Here is a 22,945-nt window from a genome sequence, read left to right on the forward strand (position 1 = left end):
TTTTTTTTTTTTTTTAGATTCCTTATATATGTGTTAGCATATGGTATTTGTTTTTCTCTTTCTGACTTACTTCATTCCGTATGACAGATTCTAGGTCCATCCACCTCACTATAAATAACTCAATTTCGTTTCTTTTTATGACTGAGTAATATTCCATTGCATATATGTGCCACATCTTATTTATCCATTCATCTGTTGAGATCACCTTATCTTTGATAAAGGAAGCAAGAATATACAATGGAGAAAAGACAACCTTTTCAATAAGTGGTGCTAGGAAAACTGGACAGCTACATGTAAAAGAATGAAATTAGAACACTCCCTAACACCATACACAAATAGAAACTCAAAACGGATTAAAGACATAAATGTAAGGCCAGACACTATAAAACTCTTAAAGGAAAACAGAGGCAGAACACTTTATGACATAAATCACAGCAAGATCCTTTTAATCCACCTCCTAGAGAAATGAAAATAAAAACAAAAATAAACAAATGGGACCTAATGAGACTTAAAAGCTTCCGCACAGCAAAGGAAACCATAAACAAGATGAAAAGACAGCCCTCAGAATGGGAGAAAATATTTGCAAACGAAGCAATTGACAAAGAATTAATCTCCAAAATATACAAGCAGCTCATGCAACTCAATATCAAAAAAACAAACAATCCAATCCAAAAATGCGCAGAAGATCTAAATAGACATTTCTCCAAAGATGACATACAGGTTGCCAACAAACACATGAAAGGATGCTCAACGTAACTAATCATTAGAGAAATGCAAATCAAAACTACAATGAGGCATCACCGCACACCGGTCAGAATGGCCATCATCAAAAGGTCTACAAACAATAAATGCTGGAGAGGGTGTGGAGAAAAGGGAACCCTCTTGCACTGTTGGTGGGAATGTAAATTGATACAGCCACTATGGAGAACGGTATGGAGGTTTCTTAAAAAACTAAAAATAGAACTACCATACGACCCAGCAATCCCACTGTTGGGTATATACCCTGAGAAAACCATAATTCAAAAAGAGTCACGTACCACAGTGTTCATTGCAGCTTTATTTACAATAGCCAGGACCTGGAACAACCTAAGTGTCCATCGACAGACAAATGGATAAAGATGTGGCACATATATACAATGGAATATTACTCAGCCACAAAAAACAAGGAAATTGAGTTATTTGTAGTGAGGTGGATGGACCTAGAGTCTGTCATACAGAGTGAAGTAAGTCAGAAGGAGAAAAACAAATACCGTATGCTAACACATATATATGGAATCTAAACAAACAAAAAAAGTGGTCCTGAAGAACCTAGGGGCAGGACAGGAAGAAAGATGCAGATGTAGAAAACGGACTTTAGGACACAGGGAGGGGGAAGGGTAAGTTGGGATGAAGTGAGAGAGTGGCATGGACATATATACACTACCAAACGTAAAATAGATAGCTAGTGGGAAGCAGCCGCATAGCACAGGGAGATCAGCTCAGTGCTCTGTGACCACCTAGAGGAGTGGGATAGGGAGGGTGTGAGGAAGACACAAGAGGGAGGGGATATGGGGATATATGTATACGTATAGCTGATTCACTTTGTTATACAGCAGAAACTAACACAATAATGTAAGGCAATTATACTCCAATAAAGATGTTAAAAAATAAAAAAGGCAAAGTTGGAGCCACTACCTGAATGCTGTTTCCAGCACGGGCAGGATGCAGGTTTGTTGAGCAAGATTTGCATTTAGCTATTTTATAGTTCTGTTATATTTAAAGCCAAACCCTGTAACAGGGTCCTTTCTTCGGTGTCTCCAATATAACCAGAAGCCACCTCAGTTGTATAAGAAGCTGCTTTAGTTTTAGCAGGTCTTATCTTCTGTACTATCCTGATTTTAACCATGGTGGATCCACAGTATTGCTTGGACTGCACTGTTCTTATTTTCTGTTTTCAAGGGAGCCTCTTAGAGCACAGTATACATATTGATGTGGTAACTTGTTCCCCCTCTGAGCTTAATTGTATTTTTCTAGATGTACTTATTTTCAGGAATTTCCTGGTTTTCTAAGTCTTCTTAAAAACATCACAGTTGAAAAAAAATCTGTTAATCATTTTGTTTCTTTCCGAAAATACCATTTTCAAGTGAATTTATATTGCCAAAGAGATAATTTGGGAATTAAAGTGGCAATGTCACTTATTAAGGGGGTATTGGGTAGGGACTTCCCTGGTGGTCGAGGGGCTAAGGCTCTGTGCTCCCAGTGCAGGGGGCCCAGGTTCAATTCCTGGTCAGGGAATTAGATTCCACATGCCACAACTAAGAGTTTGCATGCTTCAACTAAAAAAAAGTTCCCACGTGCCGCAACTAAACAAAAAGTTCCCGTGGGCTGCAACTAAAGATTCCGTGTGTCGCGACAAAGATCCCGTGTGCTGCAACTAAGACCTGGTGCAGCTAAATAAATAAATAAATAATAAAAACAAGGTGTTGGGTAGTGTGTGGGGTTACTGTTCAGTTCTTTCTCTGAGATGTTATCTCTTGACTTACCAAAATGATCACTTAGGCTCAAAAATCCCATTCATGGTTTCTGGCAAACACAATGGGAAATGATATTAGATCATGAGCTAAGCAAAGGAAGTTTCAATAATGAACTGCAATCATTGGTCATCTTACCAATGAAAATAATCTGGGAAGAATTATACTCATGGGAACCTAAAGAAATACTACTGAGCTGAGTGCCAGAGGATCAGGGTCTTCCATTAATTTCTTCCATCAAGTTCTGGGTCTTGAAGAAGACCTGATCTTCTCATTTACTGGCCTCAGTTCCTTGTCTAGGAAATGGGGTGGAGGAAGCTGAAGTGGATAAAGTCCATGTTTCATTTTGCTTCTGATATGATTCTTTACCCAGTAGAAAGAACATGAACCTGGGAGTCCAACAGACCTAGACTAGAATTCTTGCTGGAGAAAATTGAATAAGGCACTTAACTTCTCTAAGCCATAGTTTCTCCTCTTGAATAGGGAGAAAACGACACCTATATAACAGAGTTTAAAAAATTAAGAATGAGGATTAAGAGGACAATGCATGCAAAGCTCCTATGACCATGCCAGCCCCATGGTATGTGCCTAAGAAACGTCAGTTTCCTTGGCTTGAGGGTTTTTTCTGTTTTTGCTTTTGGTTTTTTTTTTAAACTAAAAAGTCACAGCTACCATGGAGAAGTGACAGACAGGGCTGGGAGATGGAAAATTCAAGATGAATCTGGAGTATCTTATCTTACAGTGCCCAAAATATGGAAGTGTTCAAAAAATGGATGGGGCGGGGCTTCCCTGGTGGCACAGTGGTTAAGAATCCACCTGCCAGTGCAGGGAACATGGGTTTGAGCCCTGGTCTGGGAAGATCCCACGTGCCGTGGAGGAACTAAGCCCGTGTGTCACGACTACTGAGCCTGCACTCTAGAGCCCACGAGCCACAAGTACTGAGCCCACGTGCCACAACTACTGAAGCCCATGTGCCTAGAGCCTGTGCTCCGCAACAAGAGAAGCCACCACAATGAGAAGCCCGCACACCGCAACAAAGAATAGCCCCGGCTCGCCGCAACTAGGGAAAGCCCACGCGCAGCAACAAAGACCCAGTGCAGCGATCAATCAAACAATCAATTTACGGAAAAGGATGGGGCGTGTTTAAAGGACACAGAAGTCAACCTCCCAGTGGATAGCTGGAGCAGTTTGAACAATAAGTAACAAAAGCACTGTATTAGAACCCATAAAATAAAGTGAATATCCATAAGTTCATACTGATATAAATAAAATTGAATAAATAAATACCTGGAGGAGAAGGGACAGCTCTTCCTTACAAAAGAATTTCAAGTAATAAATGCAGAAGGAAGAGAGAAACAGAAATTAAGATTATACCACCACAGTGCTAACTGGTGAGGGAAAAATCCACTGGTAGATGCTAAAATTACTTAGCAAAGTTTGAGGGGAAAGAGGATATTTGTAGAGTTTCAAATGATCTCCTTCAAATTATGTATTAAATAAAAAGGGAGAAACAGTCACTTGACAGTGGAGAAACCCAGCAGATAGCACCTAATTAAGTGATCGAACTTAACATCACCAGTAACAAGACATGTTGACATCACACACCCCTTGATGTGATGCATGGAGAGGTGATGGGAGTCCCTTCTGAGTGTTCTTGTTCCCTCAATCTGATCATGAGAAAACATCAGACCAACCCAAATTAAGGGACAGTGTACAAAAAGCTGACCAGTCCTCTTCAAAACTGTCAAGGTCACAAAAGATACATGCACCCCAATGTTCATAGCAGCACTATGTACAATAGCCAAGACATGGAAGCAACCTAGATGTCCACTGACAGATGAATGGGTAAAGAAGATGTGGTATACATACTAGGGCACAAAACAAGCCTCAATAAATTTAAGAGTATGGAAATTATCTCAAGCATCTTTTCTGACCACAATGGCATGAAACTAGAAATCAACCACAGAAAAAGAAATGAGAAGAAACTGATTACAGGGCTTCCCTGGTGCTGCAGTGGTTGAGAGTCCGCCTGCCGATGCAGGGGACACGGGTTCGTGCCCCAGTCCGGGAAGATCCCACATGCCATGGAGCAGCTGGGCCCGTGAGCCATGGCCGCTGAGCCTGCGCATCTGGAGCCTGTGCTCCACAATGGGAGAGGCCACAACAGTAAGAGGCCCGCATACCGCAAAAAAAGAAACTGATTACATGGAGACTAAACAACATGCTACTAAAAAACCAACAGGTCAATGATGAAATCAAAGAGGAAATTAGAAAATACCTTGAGACAAATGACAATGAAAACACAACCATACAAAATTTATGGGATGCAGCAAAAGCAGTTCTTAAAGGGAAATTCATAGAGATACAGACCTTCCTCAAAAAACCAAGAAAAATCTCAAATAAACAACCTAACCTACCACTTAAAAGAATTAGAAAAAGATGAACAAACAAAACCTAAAGTCAGCAGAAGGAAGGAAATCATAAAGATCGAAGAGAAAATACATAAAATAGAGATTAAAAAAACAACAGAGGGCTTCCCTTGGTGGCGCAGTGGTTGAGAGTCCGCCTGCCGATGCAGGGGACACGGGTTCGTGCCCCGTTCTGCGAAGATCCCACATGCCACGGAGCAGCTGGGCCCGTGAGCCGTGGCCACTGAGCCTGCGCGTCCGGAGCGTGTGCTCCGCAATGGGAGAGGCCACAGCAGTGAGTGGCCCGTGTACCGGAAAAAAAAAAAAAAAAACAGAAAAAATCAATAAAACCAAGAGCTGGTTCTTTGAAAGGACAAACAAGACTGACAAACCTCTGGCCAGGCTCACCAAGAAGAAAAGAGAGAGAACCCAAATAAACAAAATAAGAAATGAAAAAGGAGAAATCTCAACTATCAAACATTTAGAGAAGAGTTAAGACCTATCCTTCTGAAACTCTTCCAAAAAAGTGCAGAGGAAGGAACACTCCCACAGCTCATTCTACAAGGCCACCATCACCCTGATACCAAAACCAGACAAAGACACCACCAAAAAGGAAAATTACAGGCCAACATCTCTGATGAATTTAGATGCAAAAAATTCTCAACAAAATATTAGCAAACTGAATCCAATGACACATAGAAAAGATCACACACCACAACCAAGTGAGATTTATCTCAAGTTCACAACGATGGTTCAACATATGCAAATTGATGTGATACACCACAAAAACTAAAGAAAAGACAAAAACCACATGATCATCTCAATAGATGCAGAGAAAGCATTTGACAAAATTCAACATCCATTCATGATAAAACCTCTTACCAAAGTGGGTATAGAGGGAACATATCTCAGTATAATAGAAGCTATTTATGACAAACCCACAGTCAATATAATACTCAATGGTGAAAAGCTGAAAGCCTTCCTGCTAAAATCTGGAACAAGGGCCTTCCCTGGTAGTCCAGTGGTTAAGACTCCATGCTTCCACTGCAGGGGGCATGGGTTCAATCCCTGATTGGGGGACTAAGATCCTGCAAGTGGCATGGCCAATAAATAAATAAATTAATTAATTAATTTAATTTAATCTGGAACAGGACAAGGATGACCACTCTCATCTCTTCTATTCAACATAGTATTGGAAGTCCTAGCCACAGCAATCAGACAGGAAAAAGAAATAAGAAGTATCCAGATTGGAAGGGAAGAGGTAAAATTGTCATAATATGCAGATGATACGATACTTTATCAGATGATATGAAACCCTAAAGACTCCACACAATAACTACTAGAACTGATAAACAAATTCAGCAAGGTAGCAGGATACAAGCTTAACATACAGAAATTGGTTGCATTTCTTTACAACAACAATGAAATATCAGAAAGGGAATGTAAAAAAAAAAACCTTTTAAAATTGCACCCCTAAAAACAAAATACTTAGGAATAAACCTGACCAAGGAGGTGAAAGACTTATATGCTGAGAACTGTAAACCATTAATAAAGGAAACTGATTCATTGAAATGGAAAGATATCCCATGCTCTTGGATTTGAAGAATTAATATTGTTAAAATGGCCATACTACACAAAGCAATCTACAGATTTAATGCAATCCCTACTAAACTACCCATGACATGTTTTTACAGAACTAGAACAGATAATCCTAAAATTCATATGGAACCACAAAAGACCCAGAATTGCCAAAGCAATCCTGAAGAAAAGGAAAAAAGCAGGAGGAATAACCCTCCCAGACTTCAGACAATACTACAAAGCTATGGTAATCAAAACAGCATGGTACTGGCACAAAAACAGACATATGGATCAATGGAACAGAATAGAGAGCCCAGAAGTAAACCCACACAGCTACGGTCAATTAATCTTCAACAAAGGAGGCAAGAATATACATTGGGAAAAAGCTAGTCTCTTCAGCAAGTGATGTTAGGAAAGTTGGACGGCCACATGTAAATCAGTGGAGTTAGAACACACCCTCTCACCATACAGAAAAATAAACTCAAAATGGCTTAAAGACTTAAGACATGACACCATAAAACTCTTAGAAGAGATCATAGGCAAAACATTCTCTGATTTGTACCAATTGTACCAATGTTTTCTTAGGTCAGTCTCCCAAAGCAATAGAAATAAAAACAAAAATAAACAAATGGGACCTAATCAAACTTACAGGCTGTTGCACAGCAGAAGAAACCATAAACAAAAAGAAAAGACAACCTACAGAATGGGAGAAAATATTTGCAGATGATACGACTGACAAGGGCTTAATTTCCAAAATATACAAACAGCTCATACAACTCAACAACAACAACCCAACTGAAAAATGAGCAGAAGGCCTAAAAAGACATTTCTCCAAAGAAGAAATATAGATGGTGAATAGGCACCAATAGGAATACGAAAAGATGCTCAACATTGCTAATTATGAGAGAACTGCAAATCAAAACTACAGTGAGGTACCACTTCACACCAGTCAGAATGGCCATCTATAAAAAGTCTACAAACAACAAATGCTGGAGAAGGTGTGGAGAGAAGGGAACTCTCCTATACTGTTGGTGGGAATGTAAGTTGGTGCAGCCACTGTGGAAAAAGGTATGGAGGTTCCTCAGAAAACTAAAAATAGAATTGTCATATGATCCATCAATCCCACTCCTGGGCATATATACAGATAAAACTATAATTCAAAAAGATACATGAACCCCTATGTTCATAGCAGCACTATTCACAATAGCCAAGCCATGGAAACAACCTAAATGTCCATGGACAGAGGAATGGATAAAGATGTGGTATATATACACAATGGAATACTACTCAGCCATAAAAAAGGAACGAAATAATGCCATTTGCAGCAACATGGATGCAACTAGAGATTATCATACTAAGTCTGAAAGAGAAAGACAAATACCATATGATATCACTTATATGTGGAATCTAAAATATGACACAAATGAACCTATCTATGAAACAGAAACATGGACATAGAGAACAGATTTGTGGTTGCCAAGGGGGAGGGGGTTGGGATGAGCAGATGCAAACTATTATATATAGAATGGATAAACAACAAGGTCCTACTGTATAGCACTGGGAACTATATTCAATATCCTATGATAAACCATAAGGAAAAAGAATAAATAAAATAAATAAAAAATATATAGAATATATAAAATATATATATAAAATATATAGAAATATATAGAAATATATAAAATATATAGAAAAGAATAAATAAAATAAATAAAAAAGATGTGGTATATATATATGTATATATGTGTATATATGTGTGTGTATATGTATATCTATACATATACACGATGGAATATTACACAGCCATTAAAAAGAATGAAATAATGCCATTTGCATTATTATTATTTGCATGGATGGACCTAGAGATTATCATACTAAGTGAAGTAAGTCAGAGAAAAACAAGTATCATATGATATCACTTATACATGGAATCTAAAAAACAGTACCAGTGAACTTATTTATAAAACAGAAACAGACTCACAGGCATAGAAAACAAAGTTATGGTTACCAAAGGGGAAGGGAAGAGGGATAAATTGGGAGCGTGGGATTAACAAATGCACATTACTATATATAAACAACAAGGATTTACTGCATAGCACAGGGAACTATATTCAATATCTTGTAATAAAGTATAATGGAAAAGAATTGAAAAAAAGAATACAGATATATACACATATATATGTATAATGGAATCACTTGGTTGTATACCTGAAACTAACACAATATTGTGAATCAACTGTACTTCAATAAAAATGAAAAGTGTTAAGATCACAAAAGACAAGAAAAGAGTGAGGAACTGGTAACTGAGATTAGAGGAGGAGACATGACCATGAAATGCAATGTAGGATCCTGCAGAGGATCCGGGAATAGAAAAAGGAAAAACGTGTGAAATCCAAATACAAACCATGGTTGAATGAACAGCATGGCACCAATGTTCATTTCTTAGTTTTGATCATTGTACTACGGTGATGCTAGTTATTAACGTTAGCAGAAGCTGGGTGAGGGGTACACGGAAACTCTCTACTATTTTGGCAGGTTTTCTGCAAGTCTCAAATTATTTCAAAATAAAACATTTTCATAAAAGACGCTGGTATTGGGTGAGGGACAAGTCTATATCATTTTTCTATGTTCTACCCAAAAAAATGCTTCAGTGAAACGTGACTGACCACCGCACATGCTGATGACCAATAACGTATGTCTGTCTGTATAGGGGACAGACGGTAGCCCCAAACATCTGTGCTATTTAATTACTTCCTTCGTGCCTCAAAGGCCTCGGGGGCTCTGGAAATGACTATTTTTCAGTGTGATGGGCTTGAGGGAAGATTACTGGGGGAATGGTTTTCCCCCTCTTCCAATGTTCCCTCAATTAGCGTAACTCCTGGCCTCTCTAGACCTCTATTCCCTCTTCCCCAAGGGAGGTGGAGTGACATATCTGATTGGTAAATTTAAGAAGACTAAACAGGGCACATGCTGTTCATCCCCTTCCTTATCTTTCTTGGCAGTGAGTGGCTCATAGCCAACAGGTGGTCTGCCCTGCTCCCCGGGGCAAGAAACGTCCTTCTCTGGCTTTGTTTGGACTGGGTAAACCAGCTAATTTGAAGATGCTAATTTGGAAAACTGTTTGACTTTCACCCCCAAAGCTATTCCCTCCAACCTAGTCTTTCTTAGTAACAATGGTGATCTTTTGGGCCTCATTTGTCTTGTTCCTTGTTTTATTTCTCAATTTGCTCAGAACCTGGGTAAGAAAGAAGGCTGATAACCACTGGGTACCCTCTAAACCCCACCAGGTTCTATTTGACCCAGTTTGCACAGTGTTCTAGAATTTAATTCTATAGCGATCGTCTGTGGGATTGGGAAGCATTTTCCAACTAATCTTCTGCTCCAATAGCCTCTGGACTTGGAGAATCAGAAACAAAAACTATTTAACATTTTTTTTTTTTAAGAAGATGTTGGGAGTAGGAGTTTATTAATTAATTTATTTATTTTTGGCTGTGTTGGGTCTTCGTTTCTGTGCGAGGGCTTTCTCTAGTTGTGGCAAGCGGGGGCCACTCTTCATCGCGGTGCGCGGGCGTCTCACTATCGCGGCCTCTCTGGTTGCGGAGCACAGGCTCCAGGTTCGCAGGCTCAGTAATTGTGGCTCACGGGGCTAGTTGCTCCGCGGCATGTGGGATCTTCCCAGACCAGGGCTCGAACCCGTGTCCCCTGCACTGGCAGGCAGATTCTCAACCACTGCGCCACCAGGGAAGCCCTAAAGAGAGCTTTTAATAGTCCATTACTTTTCACCCCATGTTGTATAATTTAGTTCTAAAGTCGAACTTTGATGGCAAACTGCTACTTGTGTGAATGCCCCTCTGGGAGTAAGGCTAATCTTCCTCTACTCGAAAAATCACCAACACTTACTGCACCGGAGTTCTGATTACACTACAGTAACTATTCCATGAGGACTAGGAACAGCTCCTCAAGGCAAAATGCTTGGAAATGGGTAACCGGAATGAACTATATGCATTTTCAGTGAGTTTTGAAAGAAACTGGGAGAAAAAAAATCTTCAATTTGTTCCCAAGTATTTTTTTTTTTCTCTTAAAGAACACCGTGTGAGGAATTTTGATAGTCTCTGCGTTCTAATGAGGACATTTCGGGAAGAAGCAGCTTATCTACACGTACTTGTGCCTCGTTACTACCACGATGGGCACCATTCATCAGACATAAAAGGAGGAGAAGACCTGGAGGTAGTTTTTTTCTGGACAATTCTGTGTTCTGGCTCTTAAGTACTTTTCCTTTGCCGTGGATGTGAATATTTTAAAAGCCAAAGATGCCCCATCCACTGGAGCTGCAGATGGCCACAGGAAGGAAACAAGAATGCTAACATTTTTTAAAGGGCCAAATAACAAGGGAGGCGCCAGGGTCTGCGTTGCACGTGCGTACTGACGCCGAGCCGTCCGCCCAGCCTGGCCTAGTTTGGTGGAACCAGAAATTCAGGGTAACGCAAAGGCACCCAACTGACCCCTATGGGCAAAAACAAACATGTCTGTTCAAACAACGGCCACAGCATCAAGAACACAGACATGAAACAAGATACCTCAAGAACGTTCTCTTTCCTCATGACAGGGAGGTGTTAACTTCATTATTCAGAAGGCTTTGATTATCCCTTTCAAAAGTTTTTGTTGTTGAGTTTAATTTTCAAGGCTGTTAACCACGGATGCCACCTTAATTATAGCAAGCAACCCACCCATAATGTATGATGCCAACTGTTAGTTTTACTTGAGTTTCACATGAGATGTGGACTTCTCTGCTCATTTATAACTTTCTGAGCCAGGAAGCTTTCTGCACAGACACTTGCTTTTCCTCAGCTGGTGTCTTTGTTCCCCAGTTTGCCGTGGGGGACTGAAGGAACAGATATTTATGACTTATTATCTCACTATTAACAGTGCCCTTCAGTGATTTATGAAACTGTGCTCTTGCATTTTTAACCCTGAAGGCCTTCTCATTATTGTTCCAAAATGGCAAAGTTAACATCACGGGACCCAAAGATGAATAACCAGTTTCTTGCACATAAATTTACCCGAATTAGGGACAACAGAGTCCTCGGTGGCATAATGGCTCCAGATGGGATGGGCCGAGAACATCGAATCATTTAACTCAAGGCATCCTTGTATTTGTCGCCACGAACACATCATTCTCTCCTGTAGAAAATATCCTCACACTAAAATTTAGTTATACTCTTACAGCTCATCATTCAGTGAACCAAAATTCTGCAATGTCACATACACCTTGAACTAAACGTTGGGACATCACTTGCCAGCGTATGTACTTCTTTCCCTTTCCAAAATGTGACAGGTGGGAAATTCCCTGTGGTCCAGTGGTTAGGACTCCACGCTGCCACCGCAGGGGGCACAGGTTCGATCCCTGGTCTGGGAACTAAGATCCTGCGTGTCCCACAGCACAGCCAAAAGAGAAACACGTGACAGTGATTCATGATGGAGGTCCTCTGACGATGCATTTCAGTGTTTGTTTTACGCAAAACAGCGGGTGATGGTCGGGCGAGGAAATCATCCCTGTTATTTCTCCAGGGGGCCTGGAAGCACTATGCTTGATTCTCTCCGGTTTTGTGCAAGGATTTCTCAAAAGGTGATTTGGTAGACACTGACAGTCGGCCACCCGATAGCCACCCTCTGCTTTCTTCCTTACAGCAAACGGTGGCCATGAGACAACATTCTGATCAATGAAAGATAAGGAGAAGGCTCTTGGGGGGACTTTGGGAGAGATTTTGTTTTCTTGTTAAAAGGAAAAGCTGGAGAGAAAAGCTCCTTGGTGCTATCCCTTCCCTTTAATTGAATATAAGTAACCACATTGTGACCAAGAGGCAATTGGCCTCAGGACAAAAAGCCAATGCTTAGGAAAATGAGTAGGAAAATGGAGAAAACCTGGGTCTTCGATGACATCATTGAGTTGTGGAAGCAACCCCAGGATATCCTTCTTCTGGATCATCTTGTTAGGTATACAATACAGGCCTTTAAGACTCAAGTCTCCATTGCTTGCCACTGAAGACATTCTTAAGTGATACAGAAAGTGAGGTCCAGAGTGGAGGTAAGAACATAAAGGAACCAGCAGCAGCAATGGCTGGTTCTCTTTTGAAACTATGTCCCATAAACCAATGAGGGGAATAGACCTAAATGCTTCTTGACACCTGAAGCTACTGTAGCCAGAACTTCTTCGAGCTTCAACATAAGAATGACATCCAGGTCTTACGACAATGATATTAATGATAGTCAATAAACAGGGCAAGAATACAAGCAATTAGTTGGATTCTTAGAGCCTAGTGAAAGTGTTAAGTGCAAGACAGACCATGGGAGAACAAAAACATAAAACAGAGTCTTTTTTTTTTTTCTGCTTCTCTCTGTGGTTTAATTTTCCAAAACCAAATGGTTTAGAAGTACATCCCCCAGCTGAAAGTCTGGATTGCCTCTGTCTCGTGGGACCTATCCATTTGTATTTTAAACTTGCATCTCCTGTGCGGGAGAGGCCTGGGGAGAGGTAACAGAGATTTGTTGGGGGAATATGACTGCATATGGAGGGACTGGTTTTCTTCCTAAGGGAGTTCATGACAAAGGCTGATCTCAATGTAACAGAGTTCCAAATACTTAAACCTCCAGCTGATAGAACTGGCTGGGTGGTGACCTGTTCTCAGCTTGAGTACCAAGTTAGTGGAATATTGCAGAAGTAGGGTGTGTGTGTGTTTCCAGAAAACACTCCTATTCAAAGCACATCCTTAAAAGCTGACCCACTAGAGGGCTTCCCTGGTGGCGCAGTGGTTGAGAGTCCGCCTGCCGATGCAGGGGACACGGGTTCCTGCCCCGGTCCGGGAAGATCCCACATGCTGCGGAGCGGCTGGGCCCGTGAGCCATGGCCGCTGAGCCTGCGCGTCCGGAGCCTGTGCTCCGCAACGGGAGAGGCCACAACAGTGAGAGGCCCACGTACCGCAAAAAAAAAAAAAAAAAAAAAAAAAAAAAGCTGACCCACTAGAAAAACTGGGGTGGATTACACTTCAGAGTTGTTCCTTAAATGACATTAACAGGCATTAGTAGACTCTTTCCAGTTTAACGAAAAAGCAAAAAGTATATTCAACTTATCTTTGTTCTTTGCTTCCTCTTATGATAGAGATTTAAGCGCCCTCATTTTCGACATAATATTTAAAAAATACCAACAGATAAACCTATTTATTTTAGCTTGAAACTAGATTTTTCAAGCATACTCATTCAGCAAATATTTATGGGATATCTGCATAGCAGTGGGTAAGTGTAAGTATATGTGTGTGAAAGAGAGGTAGGGAAGGAGGGGGAGAAACAGCGAGAGACCGAGAGAGACAAAGGAAGAGGGAGGCAGGCACAGTGGGCTTTCAGGAGCCCTGGGCACGGAAATGAACACCGGCAATGGACACTAGTGAATGAAGCTACAATTCAATTCTATTAGGAAAGGATGCTGTAAAGTACTAAAGGGTCCTGCGCCAGCCAAACTGCTGGCTGGAGAACACTGACCAAAAATGAAACTGTCAGAGCAGCCCTCTGTCATTCTCCTGTCATCACCGACACCAGGGAAGGTCAATTCCAGAAGCACAGGTAAGCAGGGCCCCCGGCTGGCTTTTACACACGGACCCAGGTTTTACACGGATGGTTTAGCCTCTCTGGATCTCAACCCACTCTTATGTAGAACTGCCTCTGACCTGCTTTCTTTCTTTTTTTTTTCCCTTCCAACAGCCAGTGACAGGTTGAGTAGAATGATGTTTGGCCTCTTTAAAGAAAGTCAGCGAACTCTTCCCTCTCCAGGTGCGGTCCCACCCACTCGCGGCCTTTCTCTCTGAAGCCAGGGAAATTCTCGAAAGATGATATCTCACGGCTGGCTTTGAAGCTGAGATCCATTTGGATGTCCTCACTGGGTGGAAAACTCATCAACCTGCCTAGCCTCTTGTTATCTCTGAAGTTACCGGAGACCTGAGTGTTTTGCCAGATTCTGCATAAGCAACAACGAAACAGTGCACAAAACCCATCACCCAGCATCACGTCGGGTGCTCTTTGAAGCAGCCTCAGTGCAGGGCATCCGAAGCTGCTCTGCACATTCATATTCACAGCGAGCACAGCACTCTGGACCACGGCGGGGGGAGGGCTGAGAGCCTCTCCGGGTATCACCGGCTCCTGGCGCTGTCTCCACCCATCCTCCGCTCTCACCGACAAGTCCAAGAAATAGAAGAACATCAAAAGCTATTGTCCATGTGCAGTGAGAAATGAAATGCCCTGGACCAAGTATCACAACTTCCTTAGAATAATGCAACACTTCAATCACTTTTGCACCTGGATCCCTCTCCTGGTTTATTGCAAAGTCAGAAAGGTGGGAATCAGCGTTGCGCACTATTCCTGCTTTATTCTATTTAAATGCATTGTTGAATAAAAAGCAATTTATTACCAACTTTTTATGGTTTCACCTTATCGAAAGCACTTAATTCAGTTCCTCTGCTGCTTTGCTTTGGACTGTTGAAGGCAATCAGAAGGTTGGAAGTAATTTATTAATAAGGGAACATGTGGTATAGTTTTGGCTGGTGAAAACGGTTCCTGAATCACAATATAGCCACAGCCCAAAGTTTACCGTGGATAGAAGGAATTAGCGACATATATCATAATTCTTTTGTTTATTCACAGGATGATTCATCACAGGTTTGATTGAAGCTCCTACTTTATAGATATGGCCTTTTGTGGAATGCCCAGGGGAGGAAACATTGTCCTCTACCAGCAATTCTCTTCCCCCAAAATACAATCACTTGCACCCCAAGGCAAAGAAGGATTCAGCTTAGTCTTTGAGAGGGAAAGAAAAGAAAAGAAACTTATACCTTCTGAAGGAGCGAACAGCTGTGCCTACATAAAGACTCTAATCAGTGACTTGGTTTGGGAGAAAAAGGCTAGATTTGCACATGTTTACTGAGTATTCCTTGTAGATGATCAAATCACACCAGAATCCCATCTCCTTAACTACAATCTCTCCCCAGAATACTTCTCAACCTGCTCAACCCTCAAGCTTTCTCAAGGGAAGAAAGGGAAATGGACTCATCAAGATGCTTAAGCCCTCAGGAAAGAAAACTACAGTCTTCTTATCTGTGAAATTATAAATGAAGATCTCTTCTAGCCTAAGAGGTGCAGGATGCTTGAGGGCTATGGTCTATGGGTGAGGCCAGATGTTGGGATGGGCAGCTGGGATCACTGATAAGAGCTTCTGGCATCAGGAATAGCCCACCCAAGATGCCTGAGGATTCTTGTGGCTAACAAACGAATTCAAGGTCCCCTCAGGGAAAAGCAGATTAACAGATGGCAATGGATAGGGAGGCGATGGATGGGAAGCCCAGTGCTGGGTCCTTTGCCCCACGGCTCCCTTGGACAGCTTACTCTTGGCACAGGTTTTTAGTTCCACTCAGCAAACTGGCTAATTAGCCCCTGGAGTTCCAGGTTCACAGCCATGCCCTCTCCTACCCCATCTCATCCCACCCCACTCTAATTGAGGGACTTGCCAAGCCTGAGTTTTCCCTTCAGACCCCTGTACGAGCAAGAGGAAAGGTGCACTTCAAAATGGGATGTGAAAAGAGTGCACCTTGAAAACATTATCCTAAGCGAGAGAAGTCAGTCACGAAAAATCACATTTTCTGTGATTCCATTTACAGGAAATGTCCAGCAGAGGCAAACCCATAGGGACAGAAAGTAGATTAGTGGTTCCCAGATTAGTGACAGCTAACGGTTACAGGGTTTCTTTTTGGGGTGATGAAAACGTTCTGGAATTAGATTACATTCACAACTCTGTGAATATACTAAAAACAAATCAATTATACACTCTAAAAGGATGCCTTGTATGGTACGTAAATTATATCTCAAAAAAGTTGTAATTAAAATCCAGAAAAGAAATGGTATTAGAGTGATCGAAAAAATCCCGGGGAAGAAAAAAGGACTTGAATTCCAGTCCCACTGGCTGCGTGGTCCTGAGCAAATTGCTACATCTCTCTGCATCTCAGATTCACCAACTATCAAGTGAATGTATTATCTCACTGCGAACCTTCCATGCTAAGTATAAGGACCCTATTATAAGGAATGAAAGGTTACATGCGAGGACTCCTTCAGTCTGAGAAATGAAGAAGTAACATGTAAAGTAACTTAGGCTCAGGTGTCTGGGCCAGCCTTCAGAGGCAGCTACGGAGAGTGAACGAAGCAACTCCTGGTGAGCATTCCCGCAGGTTTCCCCCTTTAGTACTGGTGCCTTAAGGTGGTTATACTGACAGCATTCCTCACTGCCTTGCTGTATCTCATAAGAAGACAGGTGGCCTGTTTCTACATATTACAGCAGAGAAAGCTAAGCCCCTGGGATGTTAAGTAACCTCTTTAAAGTTACCAAGCCTGGGAAACCTGGAGCATGGCTTCTTACTCCCTAAAGGTGATGGATACCCTTTCCATTCAACTGCTGACAACAGGGGTTAGGGCGTGGGCTACTACGGCACAGTGCGATAATAAACCTTTCCCAGGTCTGGGCATGAGAACCTAAGTCAGTCAACCAGAGAAAAAAAGAAAGAGAAAGGGAGGGAGAGAGGAAGGTAGGCAAGAAGGAAAGAAGGTGGGAAGGGGAGAGGGAGAGACAGAAAGCAGGCTGTATGTTCAGATCTTATTTCAGGAATATGTAAGGGAAGCAGATTTCCTTTTCAAAGTTCAAAAGGAAACGGTGTGTTTTGTTTTCATAGTTCGTTTCATTTTTCACTTGGGAGAAAAAACCCAGCTTTGAAGCCTCTCTGTTTAAACTCATTAGAAAAACCATCAATGATGGAAGCTCTCATGAAATCGCAGTGGGAGGAATTAAGTGTTATGGGAGAAGCTGGATCAATCTTCAAACGTTTCATCTCTGGAGATGGGAGGTCAGCCCTGGCTGCTTGTTCAGCTGGAAAGTTAACATAAACAAATACTTTACGTACTGGAGAGTCCGAGGGACTAATGACATTTGATATTCACCCTCTGAAGCCCTCCTCAGAAGTCGGCTATGCCTGCCACATGAAAAAGATGGATGCATCTTGAGAACTAAGTGAACAGTCGGATTGGCAAAATGTCTTGCTCTGGAGAGAAAGGTGTTCTTTCAGGGTCCCACTGGAAAGGAGGTAGTGATATTGACATTCATCGCACAGAATCTTTCCCCGTGTAATTCATAACATTATTGAGGTTGGCATAGAAACCTTTTTAAGCAGGGCCGGTGTTAATATATGAGAATATCTTTCTTGACACCTGAATCTTTTTTATTTTAAAGTTTTTTAATCTGTTGCAGTCTCCTTGGCAAAGTTAAAGTATGGTGATTATTTTTTCATTTTTGTTCTTTACTTTATTCTTAGAGTGGAGTCCATAGCCCATCTCAGTGATGCAAAATGGATTTGAGAATGAGAAAGTAAGGGCTACAGGTAGGATGTTCAAAAGGGAGATGACAGGAGAGAAGAGGTAAGAGAAAAACATATGGAGCAGATAAAGGGCACTAGAAGATTAACAAACATCACTGGTACTCTGAACAAAGATGTTCTGGGGAAAAGAAGTTAGAAAACGTCTTTGTACGATCTGAACAGCTACAAAAAAGGAGGATGCAATATTTTCACTTCTTTTCTCACAAGAATTATGTTTGTGTGTGTTAATTGATATAGGCAAAATTTTAAAATATACGCTCATACATATATATGCCATGTGTGTGCATGTGTGTGCGCTTTAAAGAATCCGGGTATAAAGGGACTCTGATATAATACTGATAAGCAAAATTGGCCCTTCTTCCTGCCAGGACCACCCCAAAGACAAACTACAGCCTGTTATTGTAAATCTTGGTGAAACTAAGCAGAGCACAGCCTTAAGAGAACATAGGCCGTGGTCAGCTTTCCACTGCTTTCTGCTAAGAGTGGGTGACTGATTAGAGACCCCAGGTCCTCTCTTGCTATCCCCTTTATCTTTCGATAGCTCATAGGAAAATAAGGCATAAAATTACCCTGTCCAAGGCATCGAGCCATCCCTGCCCAACTTAATGAGCAACTAACTAACCCAAAAGGAAAGTAGCCATTACTTATACAGCCATAAGGTAGATGCAACATGGCATATAAATCAGTGAACTCGTGTACTGCAAAACAGACAGATTAATGCCTGTTGCAAAGGATGGGTGAAGAGATCGATTAGCTTACTGATTCAGACCATGAACTTTCTCGCAATATACTGCATTTAACTTTTAAATAACGTTTAGGAGAACCTGTAACATTTTGCTCAGTGGCAGAGCTATATTTTGCTAGGGGCAGAAATTGGCTAGTCTATAAAAATTAAATTACGCCCCTTTCACTGTATCTAGTCAAGAGGAAAAACTCTAATTACAAGATTGCACTGTCAAACAAACGCAGATTCACGTTCCTTATACCCTGGTTTTAAAATTCATGGGCGGGGGGCTTCTATTCCGAAGTGAAAATCGATATTTGAAATATTTTGCGGAGGGCAGTGATAGGCGAAAGCAAGAGAAATGTCATTATCAAGGGTGCTGGTTCATAGACACTAACTCATTAAGTGCAGAGCTGGAGAGAACAAGTCATTCATTATGCAAACATTTAAATATCAGTTAGTAAGGACAATGAAAGACGCCTTCTCTTCCCCACAACCCATGCCTTATTTCCCCATAAATGACCAAAAGGAAAAGGAGCAGAGAATCATCTCATCATCTAATAGGAATGCCGCTCTGGGGAATAGGTAAAGGTCCTGCCAGTTGGTTCTCCTGTTCTTACAAAATCCACTTTGTGGCTCGTGCGCTCAACCCAGTTCACTAAGCCTATTAGGTGAGACTGGTGGGTGTGAGGATTGTCTAAGTCTTTAGCACTTTACCTGAATTATCTTTGCAGGCAACCCTGGCAGCATATTTTACTGTGTAAGGTGCTGGCCCAGGAAGCAGGTGCCTCGCAGTAACCATTGGCTGACAGACGTGGACCAGACATCTAATTTCTCTGGCCCTTGTTTCCTCCTCTATAACACAAAAAGGTTGGTCCAGACCAGCAGTTCTCAATTCAGGGCACCCCATGGTCACCTGCGGGGGCTGACCCATGGCCAGTTACACCACAGACTTCCAGAACTGGCCTCTTCAAGGAGGGGCCCAGACATGTGGACTTGAACAAAAGTCCCAGATTCCAATGTGCACCCTTGACTATAAATCAACTACCCACTATGGTTTATCCCCGTAAATATGATTCTTCTGTTGTTATATTTACTTATAATCTTTATGCAAAGGTAGGTTAGTTTTTGTGTATGAGCTGCAAAAGGTGGTGAACTTTCTCTGTTAAAGGAGAAATTCAGGAAGTGGTTATACGAGATGGAGTAGAAAGAAGATTGCTAACCCCCCTTTCGCAATTTTTCTTGTAGAAAAGTGTGTATGATTTTTCAAAAAATTAAAACAACAACAATAACAGCAACAAAAGCCCTTCCGATTCCAAAGCACTAAAATTCTTGGAACAGTATATGTTACTGATCGAGCACAAACGATTCTGACTTCGATTCCTCATAGCATCATTGAACAGGTGGGACTTCTTGCTCCAGAGGGGAGAAGTTGACCCTGCAGTGTAATTAAACACGGTGGGTCGTGGCCTGGGGAAATAAGGGCCTCAGCACAGGGAAAGAGCCTCCTACACAGGGCACACAACAGGAGTTAGCTGTTGCTACCGTGATGAGTATACTACGCTGTGGTCACTTAACAATCAGAGGTTTTAGGTTGGCTCTCCAGCCCTGCCAACAAGGGGAGGGTTAATAGCCACTTAAATTGATTGGTCTCCAGCCATCACATGATGACAATGGAAGCGCCTTGGAAATTTCAGCCCACTCCCCCTCCTGCCCCCATCCCTCCACGACCATCGCGCTTTAAGCACAGAAACGTGCATTTGGCTGATTTCTATTGAATTCAGGCTAAGAATGCCTGGTTTCCACGTGTGCAGAGCTTGCATCCTTTCCCTAATAACTGGCTTTCCCTTTGAGCCCATCAACTGTTTCTCAAGCTTCACGACTGAGCTTGCCTTATTTCTCCAGTGTCTGTCACCCTCTAGCCTATGACATGTGGTGGGAGGAACCTGGTTTGGTGACAAAATGCCCGCCTTGACTGAGCTAATAGCAACTTCAGGTCAGGCACTGATGGACTTAGCGCTACAGCTCTGCGGGGAGAAGCTAGGCGTTATCAGGCCAGCACTGCCTTTTTTTTTTTTTTTTTTTTTTTTTTTTTTTTTTTACAGTGTGTGGTGGAGGAGAGGGGGAAGTTAGATGAAAAACCACACTTTGAAAATGGAGTTTGTAATGTTCACCTCAGATACACTTTTAGAGAGCAAGAAATTTGGTTCACAGCTTGTCCTCTTCTTGTGGCAACCATATCCCAGGTTATGATATATGATACCCAGGTAAGCATTGGCCTAGAGGACGATGAGAAAGTTTCACATCCCCATTTTTGTCTGGCTCTAAACTACTGCCTGGAAGAAAGCTACAGATGTTTGAGAGACACAGTAAAGTGTTCGAAGTGATTCTGAGGAAAATTACGGGAGTTCCTCAGGTAGAAAGGCCATCATCCATTTTTGCTCACATAAAATTCCCAGAAACAAGCAGAAAAGAAACAACCTGTTAGAATCACGCGTGTCAATCTTAGCTATAGAATCATCACTACGTTTTGTTTTGCCTTTTTAACAGTCCAAATCCCATATGACAAAACAATGCATGCTGCTTTATTTGAGACGTTATTCTTGCGAGCGATTACGTTTCAGACTTCTCAGAAAAGTGATTCTGGTGGAAAGACTCCACACCTAGACTGCTAATGACCTATAAAAAAAAAGAGCCTTTAAAGTTGCCTGCACGCACGCCACGTCACAGCACAGCGACCAGCTATCTGCTCCCCAGGTTACTATGTGGTAAGCCACAAGGCACTTCCAGGCCCTTCTCTGGGAAGAAACTACTTTCCCAAGGTGCTCACTTTAAAACTAGAGCCCTTGCGTGAATCTGCCAGCGGGGTAAGGGAAATCACTTAACAAGCTGGACCCTTCACCAGGCTCCGTGGGCAGGGCAGTTCAGCCAACTCAAGAGAAGCAGCGCTTGGGTGCACTGAATATCATTCACCCATCTTTTCAACATCCTTACGATGGCAAAGTCTATGTTCGTGGACCTGACCTTGGCATTGAAACTCCAGTTCACCCGTTTCCCCAAAGTTCCAGTTGCACTTTTTGGGGGGCTTTGATTTCTGATGAGACTACTGGGCGGGGCTGGGGAGCCCCAGCTCCACGAGAAGACTGCAGGAAATGAGTGAGGTTTTCTCTCACAAGACCCCTTGCTTTTTTCGACTCATGCACAGGCCCTCTATCAGCCCACTAGGCAGCTAAGCTTGTGGGGCGGGGAACTACATTCCCTTGAAAGATCTTTGGCAATTTTTGCCTGGAATTGGATGCATCAGTTCTAAAATTAAATAAAGATGCTGTAGTGTTCTTCAAGGAAATATGGCGTGGCTCTTCGACAAAACACATTTTTCAAGTGCTGACCTCTGGGAACTTCAACTAGCTTCATATGTCAGGCTGACACTGCTCACAGGCTACTGTCTAGTTGCCCAAGCAGAGCCGGTTATCCATACATTTTCCAGTCTCCCGATCAGCTTTTAGCAGAGGGAGGTGAGGGCAGTCGATTAAAAGAGGAGAGCCACTCATTGAAATGCACTCCTCCCCCACAGCCATATGAGCTGCTTCTCCGGGAGAAGCCCTGGTAATTAACTCTAATGACATTAAAGTAACTTGGAACTTTTCATTTTCCCAGCTCTGGAAAAGTAAATCTGGGATAACCAGTGACTTTGCATTATATCAAAGTCAATCCCTTTTCCTGTAATGCAATGGCCCCCTCAGTCCCACCTCAGCCCAGGCTGGAGAGGGGAGGAAAAGGGGGGCTGCCGGGCTCTTACCTGCGCTTTGCTCCATCACTTCTTTCTGACACATGTCTTGAACGTTCACCGTGCAATTCACGATGAACTCGGGGGAGGAGCAGTCGTTATTTAGTTGGAATTCTTCACACTGGTAGCACTGGATTTGCAACGCAAAGCCTGCGGGACAGACGCAGTCGGATTCAGACCGGGCCGCCCCGAGACTACCCCAGAAGCCAGCATCCTGCCCCTCGCTCCAGCCAGCTGCGGCGCCCTCCCTCCTGGGTCTCCCCGGAAGGCGGCCGCGGTTGAAGCCGGTAGAGGGCGGCGCGGCCACCGAAGGTCCCGCAGGATATAAAGTGGGATTTGGCCCGCGAGCCCTGGACCCACTCTCCAGAAACAAAGAGCCCATCCGACACCACACCCGGCTCTTCCCCCACGGAAGTTGAAAGGAGGGCTATGCCGCCCGAGAGCCGAGGACCTGACGTGCGTCGGCTCCAGCCTACGCC

The 22,945-nt window shown here is 42.5% G+C and overlaps 1 protein-coding gene across 1 annotated transcript in view; it reads right to left on the minus strand.

Annotated features, from left to right (window-relative positions):
• The window catches only part of LYPD1 (LY6/PLAUR domain containing 1), a 69,695-nt gene that overhangs the window by 45,297 nt on the left and 1,453 nt on the right, over nt 1–22,945 (minus strand). The window contains exon 2 of the mRNA XM_004276487.4: nt 22,479–22,616. Coding sequence (XP_004276535.1) covers nt 22,479–22,616 — 138 coding nt within the window. The remainder of the gene's footprint in view (nt 1–22,478; nt 22,617–22,945) is intronic.

The sequence above is a fragment of the Orcinus orca genome, chromosome 7 (genome assembly GCF_937001465.1).
Source record: "Orcinus orca chromosome 7, mOrcOrc1.1, whole genome shotgun sequence".
NCBI lineage: Eukaryota > Metazoa > Chordata > Mammalia > Artiodactyla > Delphinidae > Orcinus > Orcinus orca.